The sequence below is a fragment of the Nestor notabilis genome, unplaced genomic scaffold, assembly GCF_000696875.1.
Source record: "Nestor notabilis isolate BGI_N333 unplaced genomic scaffold, ASM69687v1 scaffold15372, whole genome shotgun sequence".
Lineage (NCBI taxonomy): Eukaryota > Metazoa > Chordata > Aves > Psittaciformes > Psittacidae > Nestor > Nestor notabilis.
In genome coordinates this window covers 45551-72349 of record NW_009917100.1, presented here as the reverse complement: position 1 = coordinate 72349, position 26799 = coordinate 45551, and the positions used below count along the sequence as shown (strand labels likewise).

Here is a 26799-nt window from a genome sequence, read left to right as displayed (position 1 = left end):
TTCCCTATTGTTTGTGTAAAGTCTCTCAAGCACATCAAAATTGGGGAGGGGAAAAACAGGGCTAAAAAGCACCAGGTGTTTTCAGGAGTAGGAACGTCTTGTGCAATCTCTGTACTTGCAATTATTAAAGTTAGATTTTAATTTTACCTTCTCATCTTAAATATGTAAGCAAAATACTTGTGATAGTAGGAAAAATAAAAATGAGTGTAAATTTTATGGACTCTGTTGCAGGACAATTGGGCGTGTTAAAACTAGTGCTAATTCCATTAGGATTTTAGAGAAACTTGTAATGCACCTTGTACAGTTTATTCTCTGGCTAATTTGTCTTGGTATTTGTTTTGTTGTTGGTTTTCTAAAGTCTAGCATCTGTCTTTTTGCTTCTTTTAAGATACTACAAAAAAACCAGCAAACAACTGCTAAAATCAGTAGTTTTGTACTTGTTGCTATGATGATGCAGCATCTAGAGAATTTCTCATTTTCCTTTTATATCTGAAAAAAAGGTCCTGTAGCATCATTTTTAAATCTTACTGCATCAGCCCTAAAAACCAAGCCAAGCATCTGCTGTCTAAATTGTTTGCAAAGCATTTATTGTGTACAGTTCACATTTTTAATTGTTAGTGTTGAGGTGAATAGTGTATATAAAAAGGGGGACAGAGTTTCAGCTGGCATAATTTGGAGTAAATAAAGGGCTTTATCCTACCTTGGCAGTTGACCATTAAAGCGTGTTCCTGTGCTTGAACTAGTAAGCATGTCTGAAGTTTGATGATGGCTGTAGGATCTGTGTTAAGGTCAGCGAAGACTGTGAAGTGAAATGCTGTTTATGATCAACCATGTCTCTCCACAGAAAGGAGGGATTCCAATGTCCAATCATTTCTTATGTCACTGGGAAGGGAAATCCGAGTCATCTCGGTCACCTGAACTGCCTCAGTTGTTCAGTCATGTCAGTCACCTTATCAGTAACGAGGCAGGTAGAATATATTGAGTTGAGGAAACTTACACTTACAATGTTATCTGCAGTAACAATCAAGGTTTTTTTGGGTTTGGTTTTAAGCTGAATTCAGTGCAAATGAACTGTGGATGTAACCCAGTTATTTACTGACTTGTTTAGTAATGGGTTGGCTGTGCCACGGTGTTTGCATGCAGATGAATTTCTCTTCACTTCCTGGAACAAAATCAGTTCCCTGGGAGTGCTGTTGCGCCTGCCATTCTATCTCCAACCTTAAAGAAGCATTTGTTGGCACCAGGCAGTGGGGAATAGCACAGGTAGGCGTAGCTGTTGCATGGATCTTTGCTGGCTTTTGGGTAGATGTACAAGGTGATGTGCTGGGGTTTCATTTGATGATCACAACAAGCCAGACATGAAGGAGAGATAATTCTGGCATACACAATAAATTTGCCTGTGGCATTTGGATCTGAGGTTCTTCTCTGCAGAGAAGAAAAAAATGAGTACAACTGGTTGGCTTTTTTATTTATTTATTTTTTAGTGAAGAGGAGCATTGTAGATTGAGAAGGGGAAATTAGGACAGGAAAATAGGCCATTTCAGTACAGTGGCTAGAACAGCCCTCAACTAGGTCAGAAATTAGCTCCTCCAAAATCACAATGACATAGCAAATGTTCAGTTTAATAAATGTAACAATTACAAATGACTACTGAAGAAATAATGGTGTGTTCATCTCTTCAACTTTCTGACCAAAATGAAAATGGCATAAAGTTCCTGGATGAAGCCTGGAAAGTTAAATCACTATTAGAAAACTACCTAGAAGAGAGACTCTTTTCAAACAAAAGCAGCTGCAGACAAGCATGAAGCTGTGTTCTGGATGGAGCGACTTTTTAAGCCATTCTTTATGATTCCCACCAGAGAAAAGGGTGAGAATAACAGAGGATACTAACAATAGCATGTTAACTTGTGAGCTGAGTTGATGCCCATTTTGAATCGTCCCACAAATAGTGCTTGTCAGGCAATAGGCTTAGTGAAGTTTGTCCCTCTCATGTTTATGGACAGGTGAGGGGAAGAAAACCCCAATAAAAAACATGAAATAGCACCAGGGCACTAATTATAAAGGGAAGTATATTTCAGAGGTCAGCCTTCTAAAAATAGTAAAAGCAGCAAATACTCATTTTATAGGTTCAGAAGCTAGTTCTTGGGATGTTCTGAAGATCTTAATTGTAAGAATCCCCTTTAGGCACATTTAAAATCCATTTTGAATTAAGCTGATAGAGGATTAAGGTAAGGAGAGTTTGTCATATCTAACATATTAAAGAAACAACTGGAGGCTGAAAATAGCAGTCTAATGATATTTTGAATAGTAGCACATGAAAGGTTTGACCCAAAGCCCAGTCCTTCTGTTCAAGACCAGGATTTGGGGATGTCCTAGAATTGGGATGGTTTTAGTTAAGTCTGGAAGAGAAAAAGGCGGAATTCTAGATCTAGACAGTGAAATGTTCCAATGCTTCCTGCAGCCAAATCCAAACTTACTTGTGCTGTTATGTGGAAGGCAATTGCCCCTAGCAATTAATCTTTCTTTAAAATACTTCATTATTAGCATAACCTAGCTTCTTTGCTTGCAAAGACCTACAGCCATGAGCTGCTAGAAATGTGAATGCAATACTTCTGAGCATGCTTGAGGAACATAGAGAAAAAGCTATGACTCTTTCTTCTAGTTGGGAAAGCAACCTGCCACTGCCAGCCAGTTCTGATGCATCACCACCATCATCTGCGCACAAGCTGGGAAGCAGTTTCATCACCTGGTCTTCTCCCTTAAAAGCATGAAAGGAGTATTAGGCCCTTGCAGAAAAATGTAAAGCAACATGAGTGCTCAGGAATATGTTCCTCTATGAGCTCTTTATTTTCCAGTAGTCTTTTTGCAAGCAGGTGACACTAAATGGAATAGGTATCTAATAACTATGAAACAGAAGAAACATGCCTTGTTTGTTACTTGGAGTGTCAGGTGATACCCAGAATTTGACAGCAAAACCCTAAAGTCTCATGCTTATTCTGAATTTACTGCTTTGCTCTTGAGATACGCATCTAGCTTCAGTACAGTAGCAGATATGTCACTGTGAAAATGAGCCTGTTTGTCTTGGTGTGGAGTGCATTTCTGACTTTATGCATGCTAAGCAATATATAGGCTTACAATTTATTTAAACTTGGCTTCATATTTTATCCCACAGGTTAACTGCTTATGGATTCTACTGTCAGTGCTTTCTGCTATCAGTGCCCAAACATCTGCATTAGGGACATTACATGAGCTGACAGCCAGATACTGGTACCTGCAATAAGTAATTAATCCCTTAAGCACGTTGGAATTTTGCGTCAGTTGAATTTGCTTGGTACAATTTCCCTGAAAGAAAGATAAAGGTGATAGGGCATGGCTTATCTTTCACCGAAGTTTCTTCTCAGAGTCCCAAGACTTGCCTCTTTATGTTACCTGGCTTGCCTGCCTGCATTCCCAATTTAGGGTTCGCCCTTTTGAAGCTGTGGTTTTCCATGTTTCTAGTTGATGCTGGTCAAGGCAGCCATCAATGGAAAATAGCCTGATATAAATCAGCCTGCTATTAACCTTGGTTTGTTCCTTTTTTCTGTATAGTTTACATGGTCAAAGAAAAGAGTGTTCTGCCAGTGTGCTAATGCAGTTCCCATTTAGTTATGTACGTTCACATGGGTCAAGAACCCTTTTGCAAGACAGTAAGAGAAGCAAACAATAAGGGCTGAAGGAAGGATACAGTGGGGTGGGTTTATGTTGTTCTAGTCTCTCCCTTCTTTTTTTGTTTAAATGAATGAGTGAAAAATTCCAGATTGAGAGAAAATTTGCAGTGACTGTGCTTTACAGAAAGTACACTGAATTCCAAGTAAAGATAAAGGTAAATCTAAACTTAATTCTGCAGGGAATTCTAAATGTTGGTGTATTTTCAAGTTAAAAATAATTAGTTTACTTCCCAGTATGAGCTTGAAAGTGTTTTTGACACCATCTTGTGTTTCATTTCCACCTTCTATGTATAAGTGAGAGATGTTGGCTCTGGGAGCTGCCAGCCTGTCACTGCGGGAGTGGCTTTTCTTCTGGAAATGTATTGAAACTTGATAGCAGAGTTCCCCTGGAGCAGCCCAAGCTGTGACAGCTCACAGTGTACTTGGTGCTGCTTGCCTTATTGATGCCACTGAGACACAGCGGCTGACAGGAATAACTGGGATGCTGCTGAAAAACAAGGCTGCTTCAGCAGTAGTAAACCATTTTAAACAGAAACCTATCTTGTAAGGCTCCAGCCTTAAATGAACGTGACGTATGCCAAATAAAGTGCTCGTGAAGGCTGCTTTTCCCCAGGAAATATTTCTTCATATAAATTGGGTAGAGCAAGAGATCAGTTGTGTTAGGAGCAGACAGATCTGGAGCACTGATCACCTGTGAGTGCACTGTGGTGCTTCTTTGCAGCCATTCAAATGGAATGCTGGGATGAGTGATAATAGATATGAGTGCTATCAGGTATTACAAGCGATATTATGATAGAAGCAGGCCAGCAGAAGCCAGATAGACTTTATGGCACTCTCCTTGACACCAGCAGGCCAGTTTGTTTCCAGCCTCCATTTGGACATTAGTGTTAAGAGGTTTTTCTCTGACATGATTGGCAGAAGTGGACATCACATCTCTTTCATCTTATTGCTGTATCTGTGCTGGGGCTGAGACTCTGCTGCTCTCTGCGGCCCAGAAGTCTCTGCTGTCAGAACTCATGCAGTATTTCTATGTATCTTGATGTCTGCCTCGACTGGCACCTCTATCTCTGAGCCAAAGGACAGGAAGGTCACAGCTCTGACGGAACAAAGCAGAAGATCCCTCAGAAGTACAGGATTTACTCCAAACACTGGGTAGATCCTTAACTGCAGAAGCTGCTAAAACATTTCTTCCTTTAAATTGCATGCTTGCTTTATTTGACATTCCTTCAAAGGCTTGAGCCCTGCACTAACCAAATGCTGTACTCACCTCTGCCTTTGGGGAGTAGAGCACATGGATGCTTTTATTCAATATTTGGATTTTTCTCACAGTGCTTTATCAGGTCTGTTTAATTTTATTTTACTGAGCTGGGTGATTTCTGTTTTCTTGTTTGCCTCTGAAGAAGGTGTATTTCTGCATGTTACAGGCAAGCACAGGCTGATGAGAGGGTGGGTCAGTAATATAATTATACTTTCTCCAGATACCTTCTCCAGAACTGGAAGGAATTTCTGGTTCTGATGCCAGCACCTTAGGGGAATGTCTGCATTTCCAATATTCCCATTTTATGGGGTGGAGTAAGAACCCTTGGGAATTCCAGAAGATCTCTGGGTTCCTGATATTTTACATGACTTCTTGTGAGAAGAGTTATTGTGAATTTCATCATGGAAATGAAATTCCAGTTTAAATGTCGTCTATGGCGTGGTTCAGACCCTCCCACTGCTGCAGGGCTTCAGCTGGCAGGTTGTTGCTCTGCTGTCACTCTCATTTAGGTTTGTAGAAAAGCAGTGCTTTTGTACTTTTCCACTAGTTTATTTTAAGTTCCCATCTATACTATTACAGTTACAGTTGTCCCTAGTGGATTCTTCCCTTAATATGGGAATAAATTGTCCTTTTTTTTTTCTCTCTCTGAGGATTAGTATTCCCAAGAAGACCATACTCCTCCTCTGTGCTTCTTCTGTCCTTTTTTCATGTTAAAAAACAGAGTTGCTTTGCAGCATCAGCACCACCATGTGTTCCTCTTCAGTCAGTTGTACATATGTCTGCTCACAGCTTTCAGACCTCTCCCAGACCTTGTGGAAACCATGTGGAGTTTAGGGTCATGAGAAGCAGTTGGTTTAGGACTTCTTTAGTAGATGGATTCATGTATCTTTCCATGCTGATTCTTCTTGCCTGCATCTGATTCTTGCATTTCATCTATGCTACTCAAGTTTAGTAATGTGTAAAAGTGAGTTTGCACACAGGCACAGCATAAACAAGTGGCTAATTGCTTTTCTAGTCCTTGAAGGGAGGATTGTGTTATTCAGGTTTAAATAAGTTGTTCAGATGGGTGCCTGCATCATTTGAGCTGCATTTTGCCCTGGGAATTCTTCAGTTAAAGGAGCACCATCAGCTGCTGTTTCAGGGAAGTTTCTTTAAAAAACAAGTCTTCTCAGTTGCTGTAACAGCCGCTAACTTGTAACATAAATATAATGACATAGATGCTACATAAATCACTTAAATATAACCACTTATAAAAATACTAAAACTCACACAAACAAAACTAGGAGAACTGTGAATGTGATTGTGCACAAAATGCAATTGAAAGTTAAAAGGAAAAAATCTAGATAAAGCAGTCTCTGCTCACTGGTAACAGGGAGCAGCACAAGGGAGAGCAGCAGTACATACGTTGTTTGGTGCAGAAGTTGCAGCACGGGACCTTGATTTATGCGTTTACTCTGTGTTATCTTTCTGTCCTGTTTTTCGTATCCTGCACTTCTCTCAGGACTGCTACTTCTCTCTCTGTGTCTTTGCAGCATTGCCAGGTGCTGGCGTTTCCCCTGACAAGCTACTGGCCTACTTGGGATCTCTGGAGACTGCATCCCTATGAATCTGGCTGCTGTGATTATTTTAGCACTCGACACAGATTTCCTGAGGAACAGAGGAATTGTGCCAGCAAATGTGGTTCGTGTGCTTTGCTTCCCCTGGGCCCGGCAGGGAGGCTGGAGGGGCACCACAGGAGGTCAGAAGCAGCAGTGCTCAGTCCCTGCCCAGCCCCTGGGTGAAGGGAGATCCTCCTTCCTTCATTCCTTGCTCAGGTAAGGGGCTGCAGGAGGTGCTGCTGCACAGGCACTTGGGTGGTCAGCAGCACGGGAGGGCAGGTGGCTCTCATTGCAGGTACAGAAGCTGAGCAAGGGGTGACACAATGTTTTCCCAGTCTTTTTGGAAACCTGGGCCAGCCAGTGAGGGAGCGGAAGGTGAGACACCACATTGAGTGAGAGGGATCTGTCTGTGAGTTGAAGGCTTCTCCATGTTGGATTTATTATGTGTTTTGTGAGGGGAGAGAGAATTCAGGACATTGTCAGCTGGGTAGAAGATGAGAAACCCTTTGATTACAAATCAGCCCTAATGGTTTCTTCTGGAACAGCTTTACAGGTTCAGAGGTTTCTGGATTCACTAATTTAAACTGAAAGCAGAAGATGTGAAGTGTGTGATAGCAAGAAATACAGAGTCGTTTCTGCTAACCCCAGATTCCCACTGTCTTGATAAAACCACAGAAAAACGTTTTTATTGTCAAAAGGCAGGTCTGGCCATGCAGCGCTCCCATCTCTTGACACAAGAGAAATTTCTGGTTGTGGAAGTATAGTCTCATCTCCAGGCTCTTTCAGAAGATGTCTTTGCATGGGTTTTGTCCCAAGGGAAGGGCCTGGATCATAGGGGCAGAAAGGGACAGACCTGATGCAGGGATGGGCACCCAGCCACATGCTAAATACCACTTTTTCCCAGCTGGTGCAGTGCTGTCCGTGACCCTTAAGCAAAGGTGGACAAGTCTGAATCTCCTGTATTTGAACTTCTTTTGGTCATCAACAGAGTAAAAGAGAGATTCTGTGACATCTTTTAACCTTTTCTTCCACTGACATGTCTTTATTCCACAACCTATAAATTATCTGCCTGCACATTTCCCTGTATAATATCCTTCAGTATCACAGATCCCATCTGTTTTCTCTCAGGTGGTCTTATTGATACAAATCTAACTGACTTTAACAGCAGTTGTTCTCAACTGGTTTTTATGTTTTCAAGGGTGCTAGTTCTATCTTGGACCTGGAGAAGGACTGATGTACTTGAAAGCTTATTGATTTTTCCCAGCTAGACTGGTGGGTCTAATAACATAGGTCTGCCTGCAAATCTTATTTTGGTCATATCCTTGGATACATCAACAATACCATTTTGTTATTTCTTCTGGCATAACTTATGGCTGTCAGTGTAATGCAAATATCCCAGCAATAACTAGTAATGATATGGCGAGAGTTATGTTGGCCTGTCAGCAATGTTCCTAAACTTCATCAGGGAAAAATAAACAGAAAATCTCAGGCACCTGATGCACTGGAAGAGATGGGAATGCAAATGCATTGTGAAGTTGCCATGATACGATCATTTGTTCATTCTGGGTCGAATCTTTACTTTTTTTTTACTCGTGTGTTCCCAAATCAGAGAACTTTGGTGTTCATGGGGGTATTTTCCCTGCTAGTGGAGTTCCAGAGCAGTTTGCAGTTTCCCTGCAGTCCTATAGGGTGGAGGGTGCTGGACAGTACAGAAGCAGACACTCAAGTCTTGTAACATCATCAGTAGCAGTGCTAGTGATGAGGGCAGGATGTAGAGGCAGTCATTAATGTTGAACTGCTAAATGAGACCCTCGGACTGAGGTAATTGAGTTTCTGGCAGCCAGCAGCTGTGCAAGTGACAGCTCCAAGTATCAAAACGTTACCTGTCAGTCTGCAGCTGTGTCACATCAGCAGTTCCAGCACTGGCCTCTTGCCTCATGCTGACTGAGAGAAGATGGGGGATTGTGGCACATACAGTCCATTGACACCTCTCTGGCGAGTAGGGGACACATCCTGTATGTCTGAAAACAGAGCCATCTGTGTGGTCCTGCTTGGTGACGGCTGAGACTGACAAGTGCATTGCTCTCTTGCAGCCCTCATGGGAGAGGCAGCAGGGAAGCAAGCACATACTCTTCATTCCCCTTCTCTGGATCACCTCAGTTGGGTACTAAGGACACTGCTCTGTGTCTGAAACCCCTACTCGTGCATGGGGTGACACGAGCTACCAAGCCTCCGTGGGAGGAAACTGCAGCTGCCGTCGTGCAGATTCCTGCAGATTCCTGCAGGAAAGAAACAGCAAGTGGGCAGTTCATCCGGGACACCAGCACTGCAGCTCTGCCCCACACACCAAACACGGGCTGCACACACAGCCCGGGTGTGCTCGCTTGCCTGAACCACGTCTTCTGCGGGTGGTGTCATAACTTCCCCTCCCCGCATCTGTTTCTGTTTACATAAAGCTCTGAAGTCCCATGAGGCTGGTGAGGACCAGGAATTAACTTTTCCTTAAATATCATAGCACAAAACCAAAAGCCTGGTGGAGAAGTGGAAGCAGCCAACCCTCAAGATTTGCCTTTTCCCCCTCCAAAATCAAAAATGTGGCTTTTTTTTGGAAAAGATACACTTATATAATTTGTCCTCATTTTGAACTAGCACAGCTCAGCCAGCACTGAATGGTTCTCTGCAGTTAATCTGTGTAATATTATTTGTGGCTCTTTTTGAGAAAGGACTGGTTTGTCTTAGCTCACAAGCCTTATTTTAGATAATTGAAAGTCCCATTTTTAAGTGCAAATGTGATTTTAAAGATAGTTTTTCTTGTCCATGAACATGTTGGGAATTTAAAGCAAAGCCTTTAAGATGGCAGAGGAGACCCACTACTGGGCCGTTTACCAGTACCTCAATAAGGACATGTTTGAGATTGACAGGTTTTGTTCTTCTCCATGTGCTGTTCAAACCCAGTGAGGCTGGATCATCACATGCCCTACATCTGCCACCACCCCAGGGCTGAACCCACTGGATCCAGCAGCTCACAATTTGAGGAAGGTATTCCAAACAGAAGCCAGAGTTCAGCAACCCCACACCCTTACAACACTGAAAGGGATTTTTTATTTCAAAAAGAAAGGAGAAATAATGCATAGCTAAGAGGTATTACAAGGAAACTAAAAGCAATTTTAACACCTACATGATCAATTGTAGTTTTTTTTAAACAATCTTAGTTGCCCAACTATTTCTTACAGCACAGGAAGGGAGAAGGCTGAATGACTTGTTTCTCTGGTTGTCACCTCAGTTACTCGTACAGTAAGTGACTGTGTTCAGGCTAAAAGTATCATATATAAACAAAGCTTCCAAATACTGGTGTTGTGAATTTTCTCCACCACACCTTTCACGCAGGGCTGACCACTGGGTTTGGGATGTGCTGGCCAAGCAGGTAAGGGGCCAGGTCGGACAGAGCCTTGGGTGACATGGTTTAGTGCGAGGTGTCCCTGCCCATGGCAGCGGGGTTGGAACTAGATGATCTTAAGGTCCTTTCCAACCCAAACCATTCTATGATTGCGTGCTGGCATGAAAGGTCATTACTGCATGTCCTGGGGGTAAGTATCTATCAGCCAAAACATGGATTGCCACTGAAAATGCTGAAGGGAGTGTTAGCTTAATAATGGTTTGTTATCTGTGGGATTGCAAATGGCTGTGGTGTAGGAGCCCCCTTTGTATAGGGCCTGACACAGTCAGACAAGCCTGCAGTGCAGTTAAGTAGTCAAATCAGTAAGAAATAGTAACCGTATCATATCTTTCATATTTCTAACCAGGGCATTAACCAAGGAGACCATAAAACCCAACTCACTATTGCATCCCAGGGAAGACGCAGTCTCTTCTAGAGAGCATCTGCATGCTAGGAGAATGTTTTAAAATAATATATATGGGCTCTTTTAGTTAAAACCTCTGCATGATTCCAGAAGGGAGAGGCCCAAAGGGAAGAATCACCTTCAAATTGAATAATCCCCATTTTAAAGGGCATCTTATTGCAGTCTATTGTTGAGTAAGAGATAGATACAGTTCCAACATTTAGATTCCACTGATGTTTCAAAATTAAATATATTATGTGAAACATTTTCTATGAAGTATCTTTATATTTTTATGAGACAACTGATTCCATATTTGAAGAATATATTTGGTCTTGATTGTAACTTTCATTTCTTTAGCAGGGAAACACTAATCCAAGAGTCTTGTTAAAGAAATACTTTGGGTTGGGGATATTTTTAACTGAAATGCAGACTCTGTAAAGGGTTCCAGGGAAGGGTGCTTTGCCTGAAGAGTGTCACATCAAAAGCCCTGCCCAGCTTATAGACCACAAGTTTTTTGAAAAGCCCGATCATTACACGAGCTTGTACTGAAATTCAGTCTGATGCAACCCAGGTCTGTTTGCATTCATGCCCCTACCTGGTTCAGTTACCAGCATGTATGTGAAATGATGGGTGAAAACACACGTGTGTGAAAAATCCCCACCTGAACTGATCTCAAAGGTTAAGCGGGGAAAATTCCTGAAAACTAGATTGAGAAACACTTGGTGCCTAAGCAAAATAACAAATCATCCTGCTGCGTGAGGGCAAGCTGAGAGGGGCTCCCAGGACCTAAACATGGGACACAATATGAACACAGAAGAGGTGGAACTTTGGGAGCTGTGGGACTGAACATTGGACAAGTACCATCAGCTCAGAGCACAACTCCTCACTCTGCTCTAAATCACAGGTCGCAGCTTGGCCAGTGGCCCTGTGCTGTATCACCTGTTTCTCTCCAACACAACTATAAATGGAGCCTGGGGCGACTGTGCCAGCAAGCATAGACTATCTCAAGTTGGAACAGACCCATAAGGATTGAGTCCAACCCAATGGGGGCCTGCCGTGTAGGTACCTGAACTTCAGTGAAGTGGATCCCACTGAGCACGACAGCAAGCGTTGCTTATAGCCGCTGCAAGCTGAGGGCACAGGCACAGCAGGCATCCCAAACCTGCTTCCTTTTGCCACCAAGTGCCTCCTGCAGACAGTGATGTTTCTCTCCAGCAGATGGCCCAGCCAGCCTGCAGCCAGCCTTGGTGTCCTCTGCACCTCCTTCCAGATCCACACCTTGGGAATCAGGCTGAGTTTCAGAGTATACTGAAAAATAGTTTTACACACACCCAACTGAATACTTGTAAGTACCTCAGAAAACTGCAGTTCTGATTTTGAAATGTTTTCAGCAGTAGAGGTTCTGTACCAGTAACGACTCACCAGGTTAGGAGTGCCTGGCAGATTTATCTGCTGTATTAAAAAAGACCGAAATGGAAAGCATGCAGCCACAGCATCGATTTTGCTTTTTAAAATGACTGTCTTACTGTCTCCTCTAAGTTACTGGAAATGCCCACATGACATATTTCCCCTTCCAAAGATCAATACCTGTTACAAAAATAAATGCTGTTCTAGGGAAAGCTGGCATTCAACAGCACTTGATTTCCACTTGCTATTTGCCATTTCCAGTAAAGCTAGATATATAGAGACATTTACAACCATATTGGTTTATATGAAGTGTTAACTTCTCTATAGAAAAATCTGTACTACCTATTAGGTTATTGATTTCTAACGACAAAATACAGCACTTCATTAGTTAATTATGCTCTTTCATAAGAATATGGGGTGTCTTTTCTAAACCTTAATAATCCTCCAATCACTCATACTTCATTTGGATTTAACTCTACATTTAATGGGAAGGATGCACGGTGTTTTAATAACACTATTAAAGAGAAGATGAACTGGAGTGGTGTGATGTTATCAGCAAGCTGACTCGCTGCCCCAGTCATTCTGGGCCACCAGCATGGTCAGAGGTGTGGACAGCAAAGTGGGGCGTGGGGCAGAAGACTACTTGCAATGAAACTGGACTGGTGAGAAACAAAATGTCAGCAACTGTTACCTGATCAACTGCTGGGTGAAGAACAGTGCAAGTCAGGAGATGGTGCTGCACTGCACCTTTGCTGTTGAGTTCATGTCCACAAGGCACAACACAGGATTCCAGAGACTTTAATCCTGAGTGCTGGCTGAGTGTTCCCACAGTGTCAGACCTGTAGCTCTGGGCTTGGGTTTTGAGGCTTTCATGCACGTACAAACCTGTTCATTGGGTCTATTTAGGAAAAATCTTTGCCAGGTCCCAGGCACTGGAATTGTAAGTGGCATCACAACAAGGCATAAGGCAAATATTACTTCTTGAGAAGTTTAGATATTGATTTATGTATTTTAGTCATATACCTGATTGTAACATCATGCTATGTAAATAAATTTCAGATTTCCTATATAATGACTTACAGATGTTTTGAAGGTACTGCTTCTAAAATGATATCTTTTTCTCGCAAGATTTAGCTATCACTAATAACTGAGAACAGCAAATTATTCAACCTATCATTTGTATAAATTCTGTACATGCAAAACTGTGACTCCACAGATTTGTTCCTGTATATTTTCTTTGAATTAATTAATGGAATGAGTCAACATTTCCCATGGACATTGGAATTTGGTTGATCTACCCAAAGTTATATGGTAAGATAATCATATTACGGAAATATAATTATATTAATCATAGTATGGGAATAAAGATTAGCTAGTGATCCCAGTGAACTACGGATGCTATTTTTGGGGGTAAGAAGGATGCAAACAGTCTCTTGCCATTCTTGCGTAATTTTCATTTGAAGAATCATTAAGAACTTTGGCAAGCTACATTTAGAAAGCACACACACTGACACCACGAACTAAGATATAAAAGCCATTTATTCAAAAAAATGTGGTGGTGTCAAATCACATACACAAGCCAATATTGAGCTACAAACACAGACCAAACAGTTCTATAAACAAAAACTGGAGTGTTCATATACCATAGTACCTGAAAAAGACCGTTAATAAAAAGGAGTCCATAAGTATTTCATCTCCACTTTTTCTATATGGCTCCTTGCTGAATGTCTTTGCCTAAGTTAGTGTACAATGAGCCAGAGGTAGAGTCCCAAGTAAAGCATCTAATGCCTCAGGGCTCCATTAAAAACCTTTATTCTTCTAAACAAAAGGAAAGCCTAGCCTATAGTTTTCTGTATGACACTGAAGTAAAGCCTCTTTGCTTGAACATACGGCATTCCCAAGCGCATTTGGCATTAACCTAGATTGAGTCTGTGCTTCGTTGAACTGTCTCAGTTCTCTTCCCCTTCAGACTCCGACTCTAGAAGAGAAGAAAGTAAAACACTTCATGTAGGTTGCACAAGGTCAGTGATGTTGCTGATTCTATAAAAGTAACAAGATATCTTTCCAAAATTTTCAGCACGCGTAGTACTTCCTAGGAAAGGCTTGGCGGATCAAGTAAGCCAGAAAGGAGCACACAGCTTCAGAAGACCAAGATCTCCTAACCCTCCACGGTGGACCTCTTCATCCATAGATCCGACACTAAATTTTAACCAGATCACTAGAATTATTCTGGTTCTCATCTGCAGAGTCATGCAATGTATATCTGAGCTGAGTTTAATTAATACGGGATTGGCCTTATTTTCTTGCTCTTCTAATCTCTGAGCAGGCTGTACTGCTATCATCCAGGAAGCACTCGTTAAATTGTTTCCTCTGCAAATACTGATCGTCATCAGCATACAGCTGATCTAGAAAGGCATATGTGGTGTTACACTACAGCACGTAGGAAATCTGTACAAAACTTCTTATGATTTCTATAGCATAGAAGTAATTTAGAGGTAGAAGCAGTAGAAGTAATTTAGAAATTGGAACATACACTGTGTTTTTGTCACCTAAAGTTGCTTTGCATCATATTGTGTATCTGTCTCTGTTCACCTGGCAGGAAGGGGCTTGCTGCCAACAAATATTACACGTTAGATCAGATTGCTCAGAGCAAACATGGTCTGCATGTTCTGACAGCAACATTTTGTCTTCATTTGTACTGGACTTTGTAATTGAGGGCATCTGGCAGAGGGGACATGCAGGAAAGGATAAAAATAAAGAGCAGCATAAAGCTATACAAGATGACAACTAAAAGGGGGAAAAAATGCTTAATTAGCCCAAGATTGGTAGTCCAAAGTCTTTGTTGTGAAAGGAACGACTATTTTTACACTGCTACCTGCACATGTGAATTGCTGCAAAGTTTCATCTGCTCCTTGCATTACAACATGTTCCCTCCAAGTTTTTAAAACTAATTACATTAAATAGATGCAAATGAACATTAATAATTATATCCCTATCTATTACACATGGATTAATCTACCCAATTAATGTGGAATTCCTTTTCCATGCTGTCGTGGTTTAAGCCCAGCCGGCAACTTGGAACCACGCAGCCGCTCGCTCACTCCCCCCCCTTTTTCTTCCTCCCCCCGCTCCCGGAGGGATGGGGAGGAGAATCGGAGGAATGTAACTCCCACGAGTTGAGATAACAGCTCTCCAGTAACTAAGGTATAATACAAACCACTACTGCTACCAATAATAATGATAAGAGGAATAACAAGGGAAAAGGACACAACCGCTCACCACCCGCCGACCGATACCCAGCCCGACCCGAGCAGCGATCTGGGCCTTCCGGGTAACTCCCCCCAGTTTCTATACTGGGCATGACGTGCTGTGGTATGGAATACCCCTTTGGCCAGTTTGGGTCAGGTGTCCTGTCTCTGCTTCCTCCTGGCTTCCCCTCCTCTCTGGCAAAGCATGAGACTGAGAAAGTCCTTGGTCAGAGTAAACATTACTTAGCAACAACTAAAAACATCGGTGTTATCAGCATTGTTCCCAGACTGAAAGTCACAAACACAGCACTGCACCAGCTACTAAGAAGGAGAAAAAATGACTGCTGTAGCTGAACCCAGGACACATGCAAAAAAGGTAACTTGCTTATTCAGTACAAACTGAAGTATTTTCCTGTGCAGAATATGAGAAAAGCAGTGTTAGGGACTAAAGAAACTAGTTTCCCTCCCCACTCACCATTGTAAAGCATCGAAAACAGTCCACATAAACTTAGCCTGACCATTCAGCTAGAAGTAATTTCAACTGCAGTGGCACAGGCTTATGGCATGTTCACATTGCCAGTGCAGATGATAACAGCAGAAAAGGCACTGATGCAGAAAGCTGTTTGGTTGCACATGCTAACACCAAGGTGCTTTATGCTGTCACCACTGCAGTGTTCCTCCCTGCAGAAGCTTCAAGAATTTATCTACAGACAAGTGGTACCAAGTGACTTAAGGACTTCACAAGGACACCACTAACATTAAAAAGCAGCAAGTGTTGTTAGGCTCAAGCACTGGAAATGACTGGAAACAATTTAGAGCATTGATGCCTGTTGTTTTCTATTCTAAGTCTGTATACTTCACATACCTGGTAGAACCAAAACCTGAACAAATACATTTAATCTGTGAAGAGACTACCACAGTTCTGTAAATGAACCTGTACCTTCTTCAGCGTTTTGCAGCCACTCCACGAATTTCTTCATCTGGTCAAGAAAAACACTTTTGCCTTTAGCAACATGCGCTTCTTTATACCACTTGAGGATAGCTTCTTCACTCAGGACATCAGCTGAAACACAGAGCAGTGTTTGTAAAAAATCAATGTATTTTCTTAGAGGTTAGAAGATTTTGAACGTGAGAGAAGAAAGATTTATTTTAAAGGCAGCATAAAAGAAGTTAATATGATCACAGTGGAACAAACTGTGTGTGAACTGTATTAGGCTACAACTACAGAATATCTGATGCATATAAGGGATTCCAGATGCAATAAAATGTGCAATATATTAGACTTGAAATAAAGTACCAAATATTGTGCTTCTATGAAAGAGAGTTTTCTATTTATCTGATTTAAATACACCACGTAAGGTGGTTGGATAAAACAAAAAAATAAAATAAATAAACTAGTCCGCATGGCTTAGAAGTTACCACAATAAGAAATCCCATCTTTTTTTCTGGCTGTTGGAACACAGAACTGTGCATGGTTATAGAAATCTGAAGTGACAGATACCTCCTGATTGAACAGTTAAAATCAGCCAGCAGAGAATTTTTGCAATCATTTTTCCCTAGAGGATTTCTATTGTTTTGAGCTAATAAGTTTTAAGGTCACTATTCAGACCACCCATTTTAAGGGACTGGCCCAGATGGACAGCACAGCTGACATTATTATGTCAAGCATCAAGAACAAAACAGCTGTCAGTGAGAGAATGTGAGGCTGAGTACGATTCAGAATAAAGAAATCCTAATAAAACAGCAAGGACAGTTATTGTTTCCAACAGATGCAAATTTAGGTCTAGCAACAGACCTCTAGCCCCAGGAACAAAGCTCCTGTGATCCAGCCAAGCCAAATATTTCAGTAATTGATGGCTGTGGAGGCAAAATCTGGGATCCACAATGGCATTTTAGCAGTTATGTAATGCAAGAGGCAAGAACAAACAAACAAAAAATGAAATAAAATTAAAAACCCGAAACTATTTATTCTATAAAAAGACTAAGGACAGCTTTCTACATCTCATTTTCTTTTTGTCTTTGAACAAACTACCCCCCATGCTCTGCAAAATCAGCACACTGATGTTGCGTCCTTCACTGCTTCCTTGAGCTCCTTGGTGCCGCCCCACCACCCACTGGGTATTCACTTGCCAAGGCGCCTACCCTGACCATCACCTTCTGCTTCAGCCTACAGGTTACAGCAGATGTGGCAGGGAAGGGAAGAGGGCAAACTGAAATAAATAACACCAAAACCCCAAAGCATCTGATCAAATGAGACAGAGGAGACACATTTCACATACGCTGCTGAATAACTAACAGATGGAAACAAGCAGGGATACGTTTGAACTTAATCAAAACTATCCCAAGACATCCCAACAGTAATGGAAGGTCTCCCTGAAAATATGGAATTTAAGTGTTTGGAAATTACCTTGTCTCTCATCTGCTCCTTGCATTACAACATGTTCCCTCCAAGTTTTTAAAGAAATTACTTTTCCAAAATAAAACCTCTTCTGCAGTTTGCTGCAACTAACAGTAAGCTGAAAACGCAGGGAAAATAGGACTGCACCAGCTTTAGGCTTTTTTCAGTATATATAAAGTTGCACTTTTGGAATTCTAAAAGCGGCACATAAAGCCATATCTTCCTGAAATCACAACTCACCACAATGAACTTTTTCTCCAATGCAACAGAAACACTGGAGCTAAGAAAGAGGTTTCAAACACACTGCATTAAATACTTGCCAGTAGTCTGTAGCAGCAGTTCAAAGCCATTATTACAGCATTCAACAGATCAGGATTTTCATTTAGCAAACCTGAAAACAGTTCACATGGAAGCTCATGAAACTAGTTTAACCCTCGCATGTAAAAAGCTTCTGTTCACCACAGCCCTGAAGTTCAGGCAAATGCATCTCCAGCATCATAGAATCAACTAGGTTGGAAAAGACCTTTAAGATCATTAAGTCCAACCATTATGAACTACTCAGGTTGTGACACATGTTATGATCCTTAGAGACAAGCAAAAGAAATCAGGAGAGGTTTCAGGGGAACCCTGCAATCCCTCTCAAGCTAGCTCTTGGGCATTGTGTGTATTTAAAAACAAAAAGTTGCTGTCTACAAGCTGCTGCAAAGCCCATTTCTGCATTACAGTCCACGTTTATGATAGTGTACAAGGAAGTGCCTCCAGGTAGGCACATATCTCAGTCCAAGAGTAAGAGGATTTAAGTTCAGGTTTTGATTGCAGACTGTGGGTGCCAAAGAGGAAGGGTGAACTTTTCCCTCCTTCCCCAAACCTGTTAATAGCAGCATGCAATCTCACTGCGTGCCTCGAAGCTTAAGCCATTCCCAAGTCAGGTGGATGAAAAATTTGCCTGCATATAACTCCATAGCAATAAGCCTCCTACGCTAACAGAGAAGAACAAAATGCATTCAACTACAAAAAGGACAACTGCAACTCTCCTTTCATTTCTGAGCAATATTATTTGTAATTCATTCATGCCTCCAGTGCTCATAAGAGATGATATTCTCCTGTCAGCAAAGAGATGCTCAATTAAACAATCATGCAGGACAGGGTGTAGTTAATCATACCTCCAGGTTGCTTTGAAGCAATGGGAACACTGAGGGGGACTGGAGGAGGGAGAGAATGATTCATTTTGTATATATATAGTCATTCCCCATTGAAGTTGATTATAGCTGTATTTTAACGGCTGATCGCTGTGGCTGTGGGTGTGTGCACATCATTCTCACTGCAGTCCCAGGTGATGTCAGACCCAGAGAGCTGGTTTTCCTGCAGGTGCAGCCAACTGCCATTCAAACCACCCACAGCCAGAGCCCCCAGGGGTGTCCCCCATGACAGGGAGAAGCTGAAGAGCAGAGAGACTGCAGAGCCCAGAGTCTTTACTGCAGGGTTAACTGGAAACTTCCTTGAAGTTTGGGTCTCAGCTTTGTACTAAATCACCCAGTTCAAATGAATTTCTGCTTTCAACTCAAAGTGCATAGCCATGGGCAGGAAAGGGAAAAACACACCCTGTCAGCTGCCAGCGCAGTCAATCAATCTGTAGCATTCAACTCTTATTGCAGCTAACACAGTTGGGAGGACGGAGCCTTAAGGCAAAGGCTCTTACAATGCAAGGAATGTCACCCCCAGTACGGCTATGGTCTTTATGGTCAGCTTTTGTTTTACTTTCTGGGAAACTTTTGTATCTAGTACCAAAAGAAAGTGCTTGAATAATGAAGATATTTAAAGTTAATTGTGTTCCACCAAAAAACAAAACCCGTGTATTAAGTGGAACTTGAAGACTTCATTCTTGTAAGGGCAGGACTCCTGCAGCGTTTCAGAAGACAGTCTGCATCATTTGGTACAACACCTCCCTACTTCAGAACAGTGTCTCTGAGGCATAATTATGCTGCTGCAACCCAGAGAACTACTTCACATGTACTTGGTTTTTTTGTTTTGTTTTACCTTTGGTATTTTGTAAACATTGTCTTGAATTCTAAAGCAGAAGTGCTCAAAGGCTTTATGCCTGCTAAGGGTGTTTGCTCCTTCCTCATGAAAGGAATGGTTATTAATTTCAATAGCATCAAGATTTCACATTTGAAATCTCCAGGTTGGACACAAACTTAAAGAAAGGAGATTCTGCAAGTGAATATCATAAATGTAATCCAATAATAGCAACACTTATTTTACCCACCGTTAAGGGACACACTGCAACGTGGAATGGACTAAAACCCAACATACATCTTACAGTACAAGCATAACGAGGAGGCTGGCAAACATATTAGGTGTTACTCAGGAGAACTCAGCAATTCTTATTTTGCAACTGGCTTCTAGGTTATTGGTCAAAGTGCAGCTGACAGATTTACAATTGCACTGGCTTTCAGTGATGACCAGAGAAGCAACATTTTAACCAGATACCAGCACAGAACTAGACAGCTTATTTTTCTCTATACTGTACTGGGAACACAGATATAATATTATAATGTCAACAAGCTTTAGCTGACTGGAGAACTGCTTTTGCAAATAATATCTACAAGCTGGTGAGAAGCTGCTACCACATAAGGGAAAACAGGGCTTGGGCTTTCCTTGAGGGAAAAGTGGATATTCCTCCTTGTTTAGAGACAGGATTATAAAAAACCCAAAACAACAACACAGCCTTTCAAGACCTTCTGGGTGCTAATAAGCCCCATCATTCCTGTTAATATGTTTAGCTATTTTCAGGTAATTTTCAGGAAAGTAAACCTAGGGCTATTTTATGATGGAAATATGAGAAGGATTTAAATGCAAGATGTTGGACATGCTGATGAGAGTAGTCATAAAATTAGATTTGTCAAAGCATGAGTGGTATTTGGTGCTTATCATCATTGATGACTATTTTCATGCCCAGGAAGCACTCCCTCACAATGAGTAATAAGCAATAAACTGACCACATGCATGCTGGTAGACAGCTGCATTTCTGTCTGCCCATCCACTGATACTTCAGATGCCTTTATTTCTCATTAAAAAGTTCATCAGGTACCCTGAAACCTCTCCAGATCCTGTGCAGGTTACACTTGAAGCACAACAGAAAGGGAAACATGGGTGTCATGCTGTTCCCTCACCACTGACATAGCCAGTAATAGCTTTTGGGAGCTGCTTTCCCCGAGTGTTAGGAAACAGAAGATACGCTGTTATCAGCAACTTATCTACAATAAAGTGTGTGCCTCTAAAGACTTGATGGCTTGTTTCTAGCGCATAGGTAAAACTGGGGAGAAGGAGAGGGTGAGATCTACCAGTACTGAAACAAAGGGGCAGGTAGCACGGCTCTGGACAAGCCGAAGCCATGAACTGTTAAAGTTCAATAACGTAACGTGGGAGAAGCAGGAAGTGGAGGACTGGTGCTCCCAGAATCTTCCCTGGATAATGCTGTAATATGTCCCCACTTAATGGACACCATTTAAATCTACAGCTGCCTTAGGCAGATGGAGCTGAACTTCTACATGGGGTACAGAGCTCAAAAGGGACCTACAGCTAGTGGCTGTAAAGCCAGGCGAGCAGTTGCTAGCAGGCAGCAGCAGGTCTGCCGATCCAGCTTCAGCCTAAACATGGCAAAGAAGGGCTGGCAGCTGTGCCACTGCAGGACTGCATCAGGTGGCAGAGGCAGGTGCTCTGGCACACCTGCACAAGATATTCCAGGCAGGAATATGGGGACAGTGAGTATTGCACATGCTGGACATGCTAAACTCACAGCTTCCACCGACAGGCCATACAGTAGCTCCAAACACTCTTCTAGATATCACACAAATCCTAAACAATATTGTGGCATCTATAGCACTGAGGCTAAAGCCTTCTCACCCTAACAAGCCTGCCCGCGTACAACTCCAGTCAGAACAAGAGCACACGGGCTAAGTGGAGTACATGGGAACTGGGTTCTTGGAGCATGGCAAGTTAAACTTATAATTTAGTGATTTATTTTCTTTTTTAAAGTACTTTGGAATGTAAGGGTTACTCTTGCAGGCTAAGACAGTAATGAATTTACCAAAATTTTGAAGGGAATCCTACACAAGGCTGTTTCTGGTTTAACCATCGTTTCTGGTTTGAGTGCACAGCAATTATAGTGCTCATTCACCATGTCCACAGTGAATTTTCTTACCCAAATAAAACTGAATAAAGTGCTTGCTGCAGTTTTCAGTTTCAAGTTTGTCCTCGGTCATTAACAATTCTACAATGTTTACAAATTGTAGAATTTGAGGGCACAGGGACAAAGAGTATTGCTTTTTCATTTGATCACTGAAGCCATGCTATATTGATACAAGGATGGAAAAAAACCCCACGATTCACTTCCTTCTGCCTTCTGAAACCATGAAATTATTTTAACAGTCTGAACTTGTTTGCCTTGAACGTGTACCTGGACACAACAGGGTGAACAACGATCAGTATTGGGTTTCTACTCCTGCTGATTTTTCTCCTTCAACTATTTATAGCAAGGATGTCAGAACAAACTGTTTGGTACCCGTCACATGCAGTGCAAGACCATTAGTCTCTATGACAACCTGATCAGAATAAACTTGTGAAGAAGTCAACTTCACAATAAAAATTAAATCCTTCGAACTATGGCACCTGCAAGAAATTGGTTAGGAAAGGAAAAGTGAAAGAAAAATATGGAAAGCTTTTTTGGGCAGGGAGGGAGTAACAAAAAACCCCAACAAAACAACAACAAAAACCCAAACCCCCACCCCAATCCTGAAAATCTTCCTGCCAAAAGGGTTTGCACTTTCAAGGTTTCTTAAAGCAAAGCTGTAATCTACTTTAAAATCTGCCAGGAATTTATAGAAATGTCTTCTTAGAACTGTTTTTCTACAAGGACTAAGCTGCACTTGAACAGACTGCACAGTGCATGGATCCTGCTCATGCTTCTTGACTATGGGATAAGTGCAACAGAGAAAGAAAGGCTTTTTTCGTCTTTGCCACACGCTCCTTTGAACTATCAAAGCATAAGGTATTTCAGAGTTCAACTCCAACACAACCTTCTCATATGCAATACCTAGAGAATGACAGTTGCCTACAATGTCGTGAGCGGTTGGCATACTGAATCTACGCACAGTATACAACAGGGGATAGAGACTTTTACCTTTATAGAAGAGTACCACAATCTTCTGAAAGGCTTTCATGAAGTGGATGTTGTCATAACAGTACTCTTGCACCTTCTGGAGAAGAATCAACTCTGACTGGCCTTGAGTGCTGAATACAGCAAGCAAAGGGGCATATTGCTAAAAGGCGGAGAGGGTAAAAGACAAAATGCATGTTAATATACTGAAAAAGGAAATAAACTAATACAAGTTTTTAAAGTATGCATCAATTTCATTCCTGAATCCCTAGGCTTACTTGCCAATTGCATTTACTGAAACACATACAATGCATATACATAAATATCCCTGAGCTTTTGTAAGATGTGCTGCATGCTGTGAGCTAAAGTTCAGTACCATTTACAGATAACCAAATTCTGTAAAACTATAAAGTCCACATCTTGGAGTACTGCTGTTTGTACATTTCACAAGGTAGCATGCTGCTGATCCAAGAGTGATATTGATTGATGTTCATAATGTAGCACATCCAAGGATGAAGTGCATGAAAATACAAATCTCTAGTTTCACAGGCCTTTCAGAAGTCCCAGGAAATTTACTTAAATTAAATTATTCCAGATTAACTGTGGCCAAGTGTCAGGACTTTTTTTTCGTTGCTGCCATCAGGGAATCATGACAACCTTTGCTTTGATAAACATTTTCACGTATTAACATTAGCAGTATTAACTACTAATGTTATTCTGACAAGACAGTAGCCGGACATTTCATTGTCTTTTCCCGGAGTTTATTAAGATAAATGATAAACCAAAAACTTCCTTCTTATGCAATTTTCCCCCTCTTATTTCAGTTCTTAAAAATAAAAATTACATCAAAGGACCATATCCTGTTCCCTTTTTCCTTAAAAACTACAATATTTCTATCCATATCTCTCCAATTTCCTTTCCTCTTAGCCTGCGGCAGCTAAGACTGCAGTCTTAAATTTAAGGTAATATTAAAAGCGTTTTTCAGAACTGAACGGAAGACAAATTACCTTTGATCTGCAAAGCCCCTGACTAAACAACATACATTAAGGTTAGTATTTAAACTGCTCTTGCACTGAGCAGCTCAGCTGTTTTTCAAGGCCAGGTTGGACAGGGCGACATGGTCTAGGGTGAGGCATCCCTGCCCTCGGTAGGGGGCTGGAACTAGATGATCTTAAGGTCCTTTCCAACCCAAACCTTCTATGATTCTGTGGTTTGTAGTAACACACTCAGTTTGACGTTTTTCTGGTCTGTGTGACCAGGGCTGCAGATGGATGTGGTGGTCAGGTAACAAACCACCCACCAGTGCAGCACTGATGGGCACGTTCTAAAGTACATACGCTTCAGGACTTCTCTACAAGAGGCCAAATCCTGAGAGTTTTATTCAACATGATCCGTGGAAAAAACTACTGAAAGCATCTGAAAATCAACTGAAATTTGAAAGGTTGGTCCAGAATGTCTTTTGCAAAATAACTATCAGCTATTAATTTTATGAAAAGAGAGCAAGGAATCACTCTGCAACTGTAACCAGAGCAGCTGAGTAGGCAGATAATATCACTACTTTTGGAAGAAACTCCCTTACAAAGTAACTATGAGAAATGACTAGGTGTAGGTAACACCACAGATGAGTTTTCCACATGTGGCAGGTATAACCTCATCTTTAGAAACAACGTTACTGTTTCACTAAAAGCACTGCAAAACTTGTGCAGGCTTTAGGCAGCAAGACCCCCTTGGAGTCTCCAGCTGGTATTTAGGCTAGTGCCAGGGAGGCAGGGCAATATAAATTGCAGTTTGTTTATTTAATAGCCTCAGCAGAACCCGCTCCATCCACAGGTTTGTGAAGTGATGCTGTCTATAAGCATTAAGGAATTTCTAATCAAAATCCTTTCTTTTCAGTTTAGAAGTAACACACCTTCATTTTGCCACATCCGACTGACTCCCTTTGCATTCCTCTCACTCCACAACTGGTGCAGACTTACAACTGTAAGTTTCACAAGTGTTTAACTGACTAAGGAACCATAAAATTAGCTTCCTCCCATTGCTGGCTGAGCTAAGTGGCATCATTTTCCATTTGCCTCAGGTTAGGTAGCAGCAGGTCAGCAGCTGCAGTGTCAAGAAGCTCACACCACAGCCTTGCCTGCAGTGCAAATTGTCTGAAGGATTCTCTGCACCCACGGGGAACATTCCTTCTCTGCTCTGGAGGTGGCCTAAGGGCTAAGCCCCAGTGTCACAGTCAGGTTACTGGGACAACGAGGAGCTTACCCTGCAAGATTCAGGGTTTAACAGCTTGCCCCCTTTCCTCTGGAGTTCAGCTCTCGCCAGCCCTGCCATATGGATGGCACACATCACGTTTACTGCACTGAGTACGCTGGTTCATGGCTGCCCACCACCTCCATTAGGAAGCCACCCATTCAGTAAGGTTTGTTAAGAACTGTGAACTAGGTCAATAGAGAAGGCTTGAAGGGAGTGGGGGGTGTTTACCTTACTGCTCTCTATAACTGCCTGAAAGGAGAATGGAGCGAGGAGGTGGCTGGTCTCTTCTCCCAAGTAAAAAGTGATAGCACAAGAGGTAAAGGACTGGATATTAGGAAAAATTTCTTCACCAAAAGGGTGGTCAGGCACTGGAAGAGGCTGCCCAGGGAAGTGGTGGAATCACTGTCCCTGGAAGTGTTCAAAAACTGTGTGGACGAGGCCCTTGGTGACATGGTTTAGTGGTGGACTTGGTAGTCCTGGGGTAATGGTTGGACTTAAAGGCCTTTCCTAATCTAGTTGATTGTATGATTCTGTGCCTTGATACCTCTTTTCAGGGGTGCCTTACTGTCGTGGTTTAAGCCCAGCCGGCAACTTGGAACCACGCAGCCGCTCGCTCACTCCCCCCCCTTTTCCTTCCTCCCCCCGCTCCCGGAGGGATGGGGAGGAGAATCGGAGGAATGTAACTCCCACGAGTTGAGATAACAGCTCTCCAGTAACTAAGGTATAATACAAACCACTACTGCTACCAATACTAATGATAAGAGGAATAACAAGGGAAAAGGACACAACCGCTCACCACCCGCCGACCGATACCCAGCCCGACCCGAGCAGCGATCTGGGCCTTCCGGGTGACTCCCCCCAGTTTATATACTGGGCATGACGTGCTGTGGTATGGAATACCCCTTTGGCCAGTTTGAGTCAGGTGTCCTGCCTCTGCTTCCTCCTGGCTTCCCCTCCTCTCTGGCAAAGCATGAGACTGAGAAAGTCCTTGGTCAGAGTAAACATTACTTAGCAACAACTAAAAACATCGGTGTTATCAGCATTGTTCCCAGACTGAAAGTCACAAACACAGCACTGCACCAGCTACTAAGAAGGAGAAAAAATGACTGCTGTAGCTGAACCCAGGACACTTATATACAGCTTATTAAAAGAAATCTGATAAAGCACATGGTATCCAGATATCAAAGGTTTGGAAACTGTGCTTTGTGAAAGTTATCTGTCAGGTACAGCCATGCAACAATAAATCCCACCACCTGGCATGTCCCATGGCAACCATGTATTTATATACAACTCCATGATTGTTTCGGGCATGTCAACACAAAGACACAGGAACTAGGCTCTATGTCACACTGACAGTGTTCATCTGATTTCTGGAGTTGGCTCACACAGTCAGCTGAGAGCTCAAACTGAGGAATCCAAGATCTGTCTCCACCTATCCATAGAAGATGTGAAAGAAATGCTGTTCATTTTTGAACTCTGAAATGTAAAGCACCAGCTAGCAAAGCCTAAATTTCTATTTCTATTGCTTCTGTTAAAATCTTTCCTCTAAGTACAAATAGTAAATACCCCATACAAACTTGTCCTCTGTTTTTAGAAAGTGGATGTAACTGGAAAGATACCTATCTGATACAGGCAAGATGCCTTCATTTAGTGGGGTCACGTATATAGCTGCGTACATTGGGTCAGTGAGATGCATAGGACTAATAATCCAGTCAACAATACTGTACAAAGCCAGCTATGTTTCTTTTTTCCCAATGCTCAAATACTCCAAGAAGTGTTTGTTGATTTGCCCTGCAGTACTAGACAATAAATCTCAATGGATACTCTGTTACAACTCAAAAAGATATGATCAATTTTTACATCAAAAGAACAAGAAAAACAATGTCTCCCTTCCTTCTGGAAACCATCTCCTCTTTCTACTGCTATTTGGGTCACT

The 26799-nt window shown here is 42.0% G+C and overlaps 1 protein-coding gene across 1 annotated transcript in view; it reads right to left on the bottom strand.

Moving 5' to 3' along the window:
* Positions 1–13330: 13330 nt before the first annotated feature.
* The window catches only part of BZW2 (basic leucine zipper and W2 domains 2), a 38456-nt gene continuing 24987 nt past the window's right edge, over positions 13331–26799 (bottom strand). The window contains 3 exon segments of the mRNA XM_010024933.1: positions 13331–13787; positions 15998–16120; positions 22638–22776. Of these exon segments, the coding sequence (XP_010023235.1) occupies positions 13759–13787; positions 15998–16120; positions 22638–22776 (291 nt within the window). The 3' untranslated portion in view covers positions 13331–13758.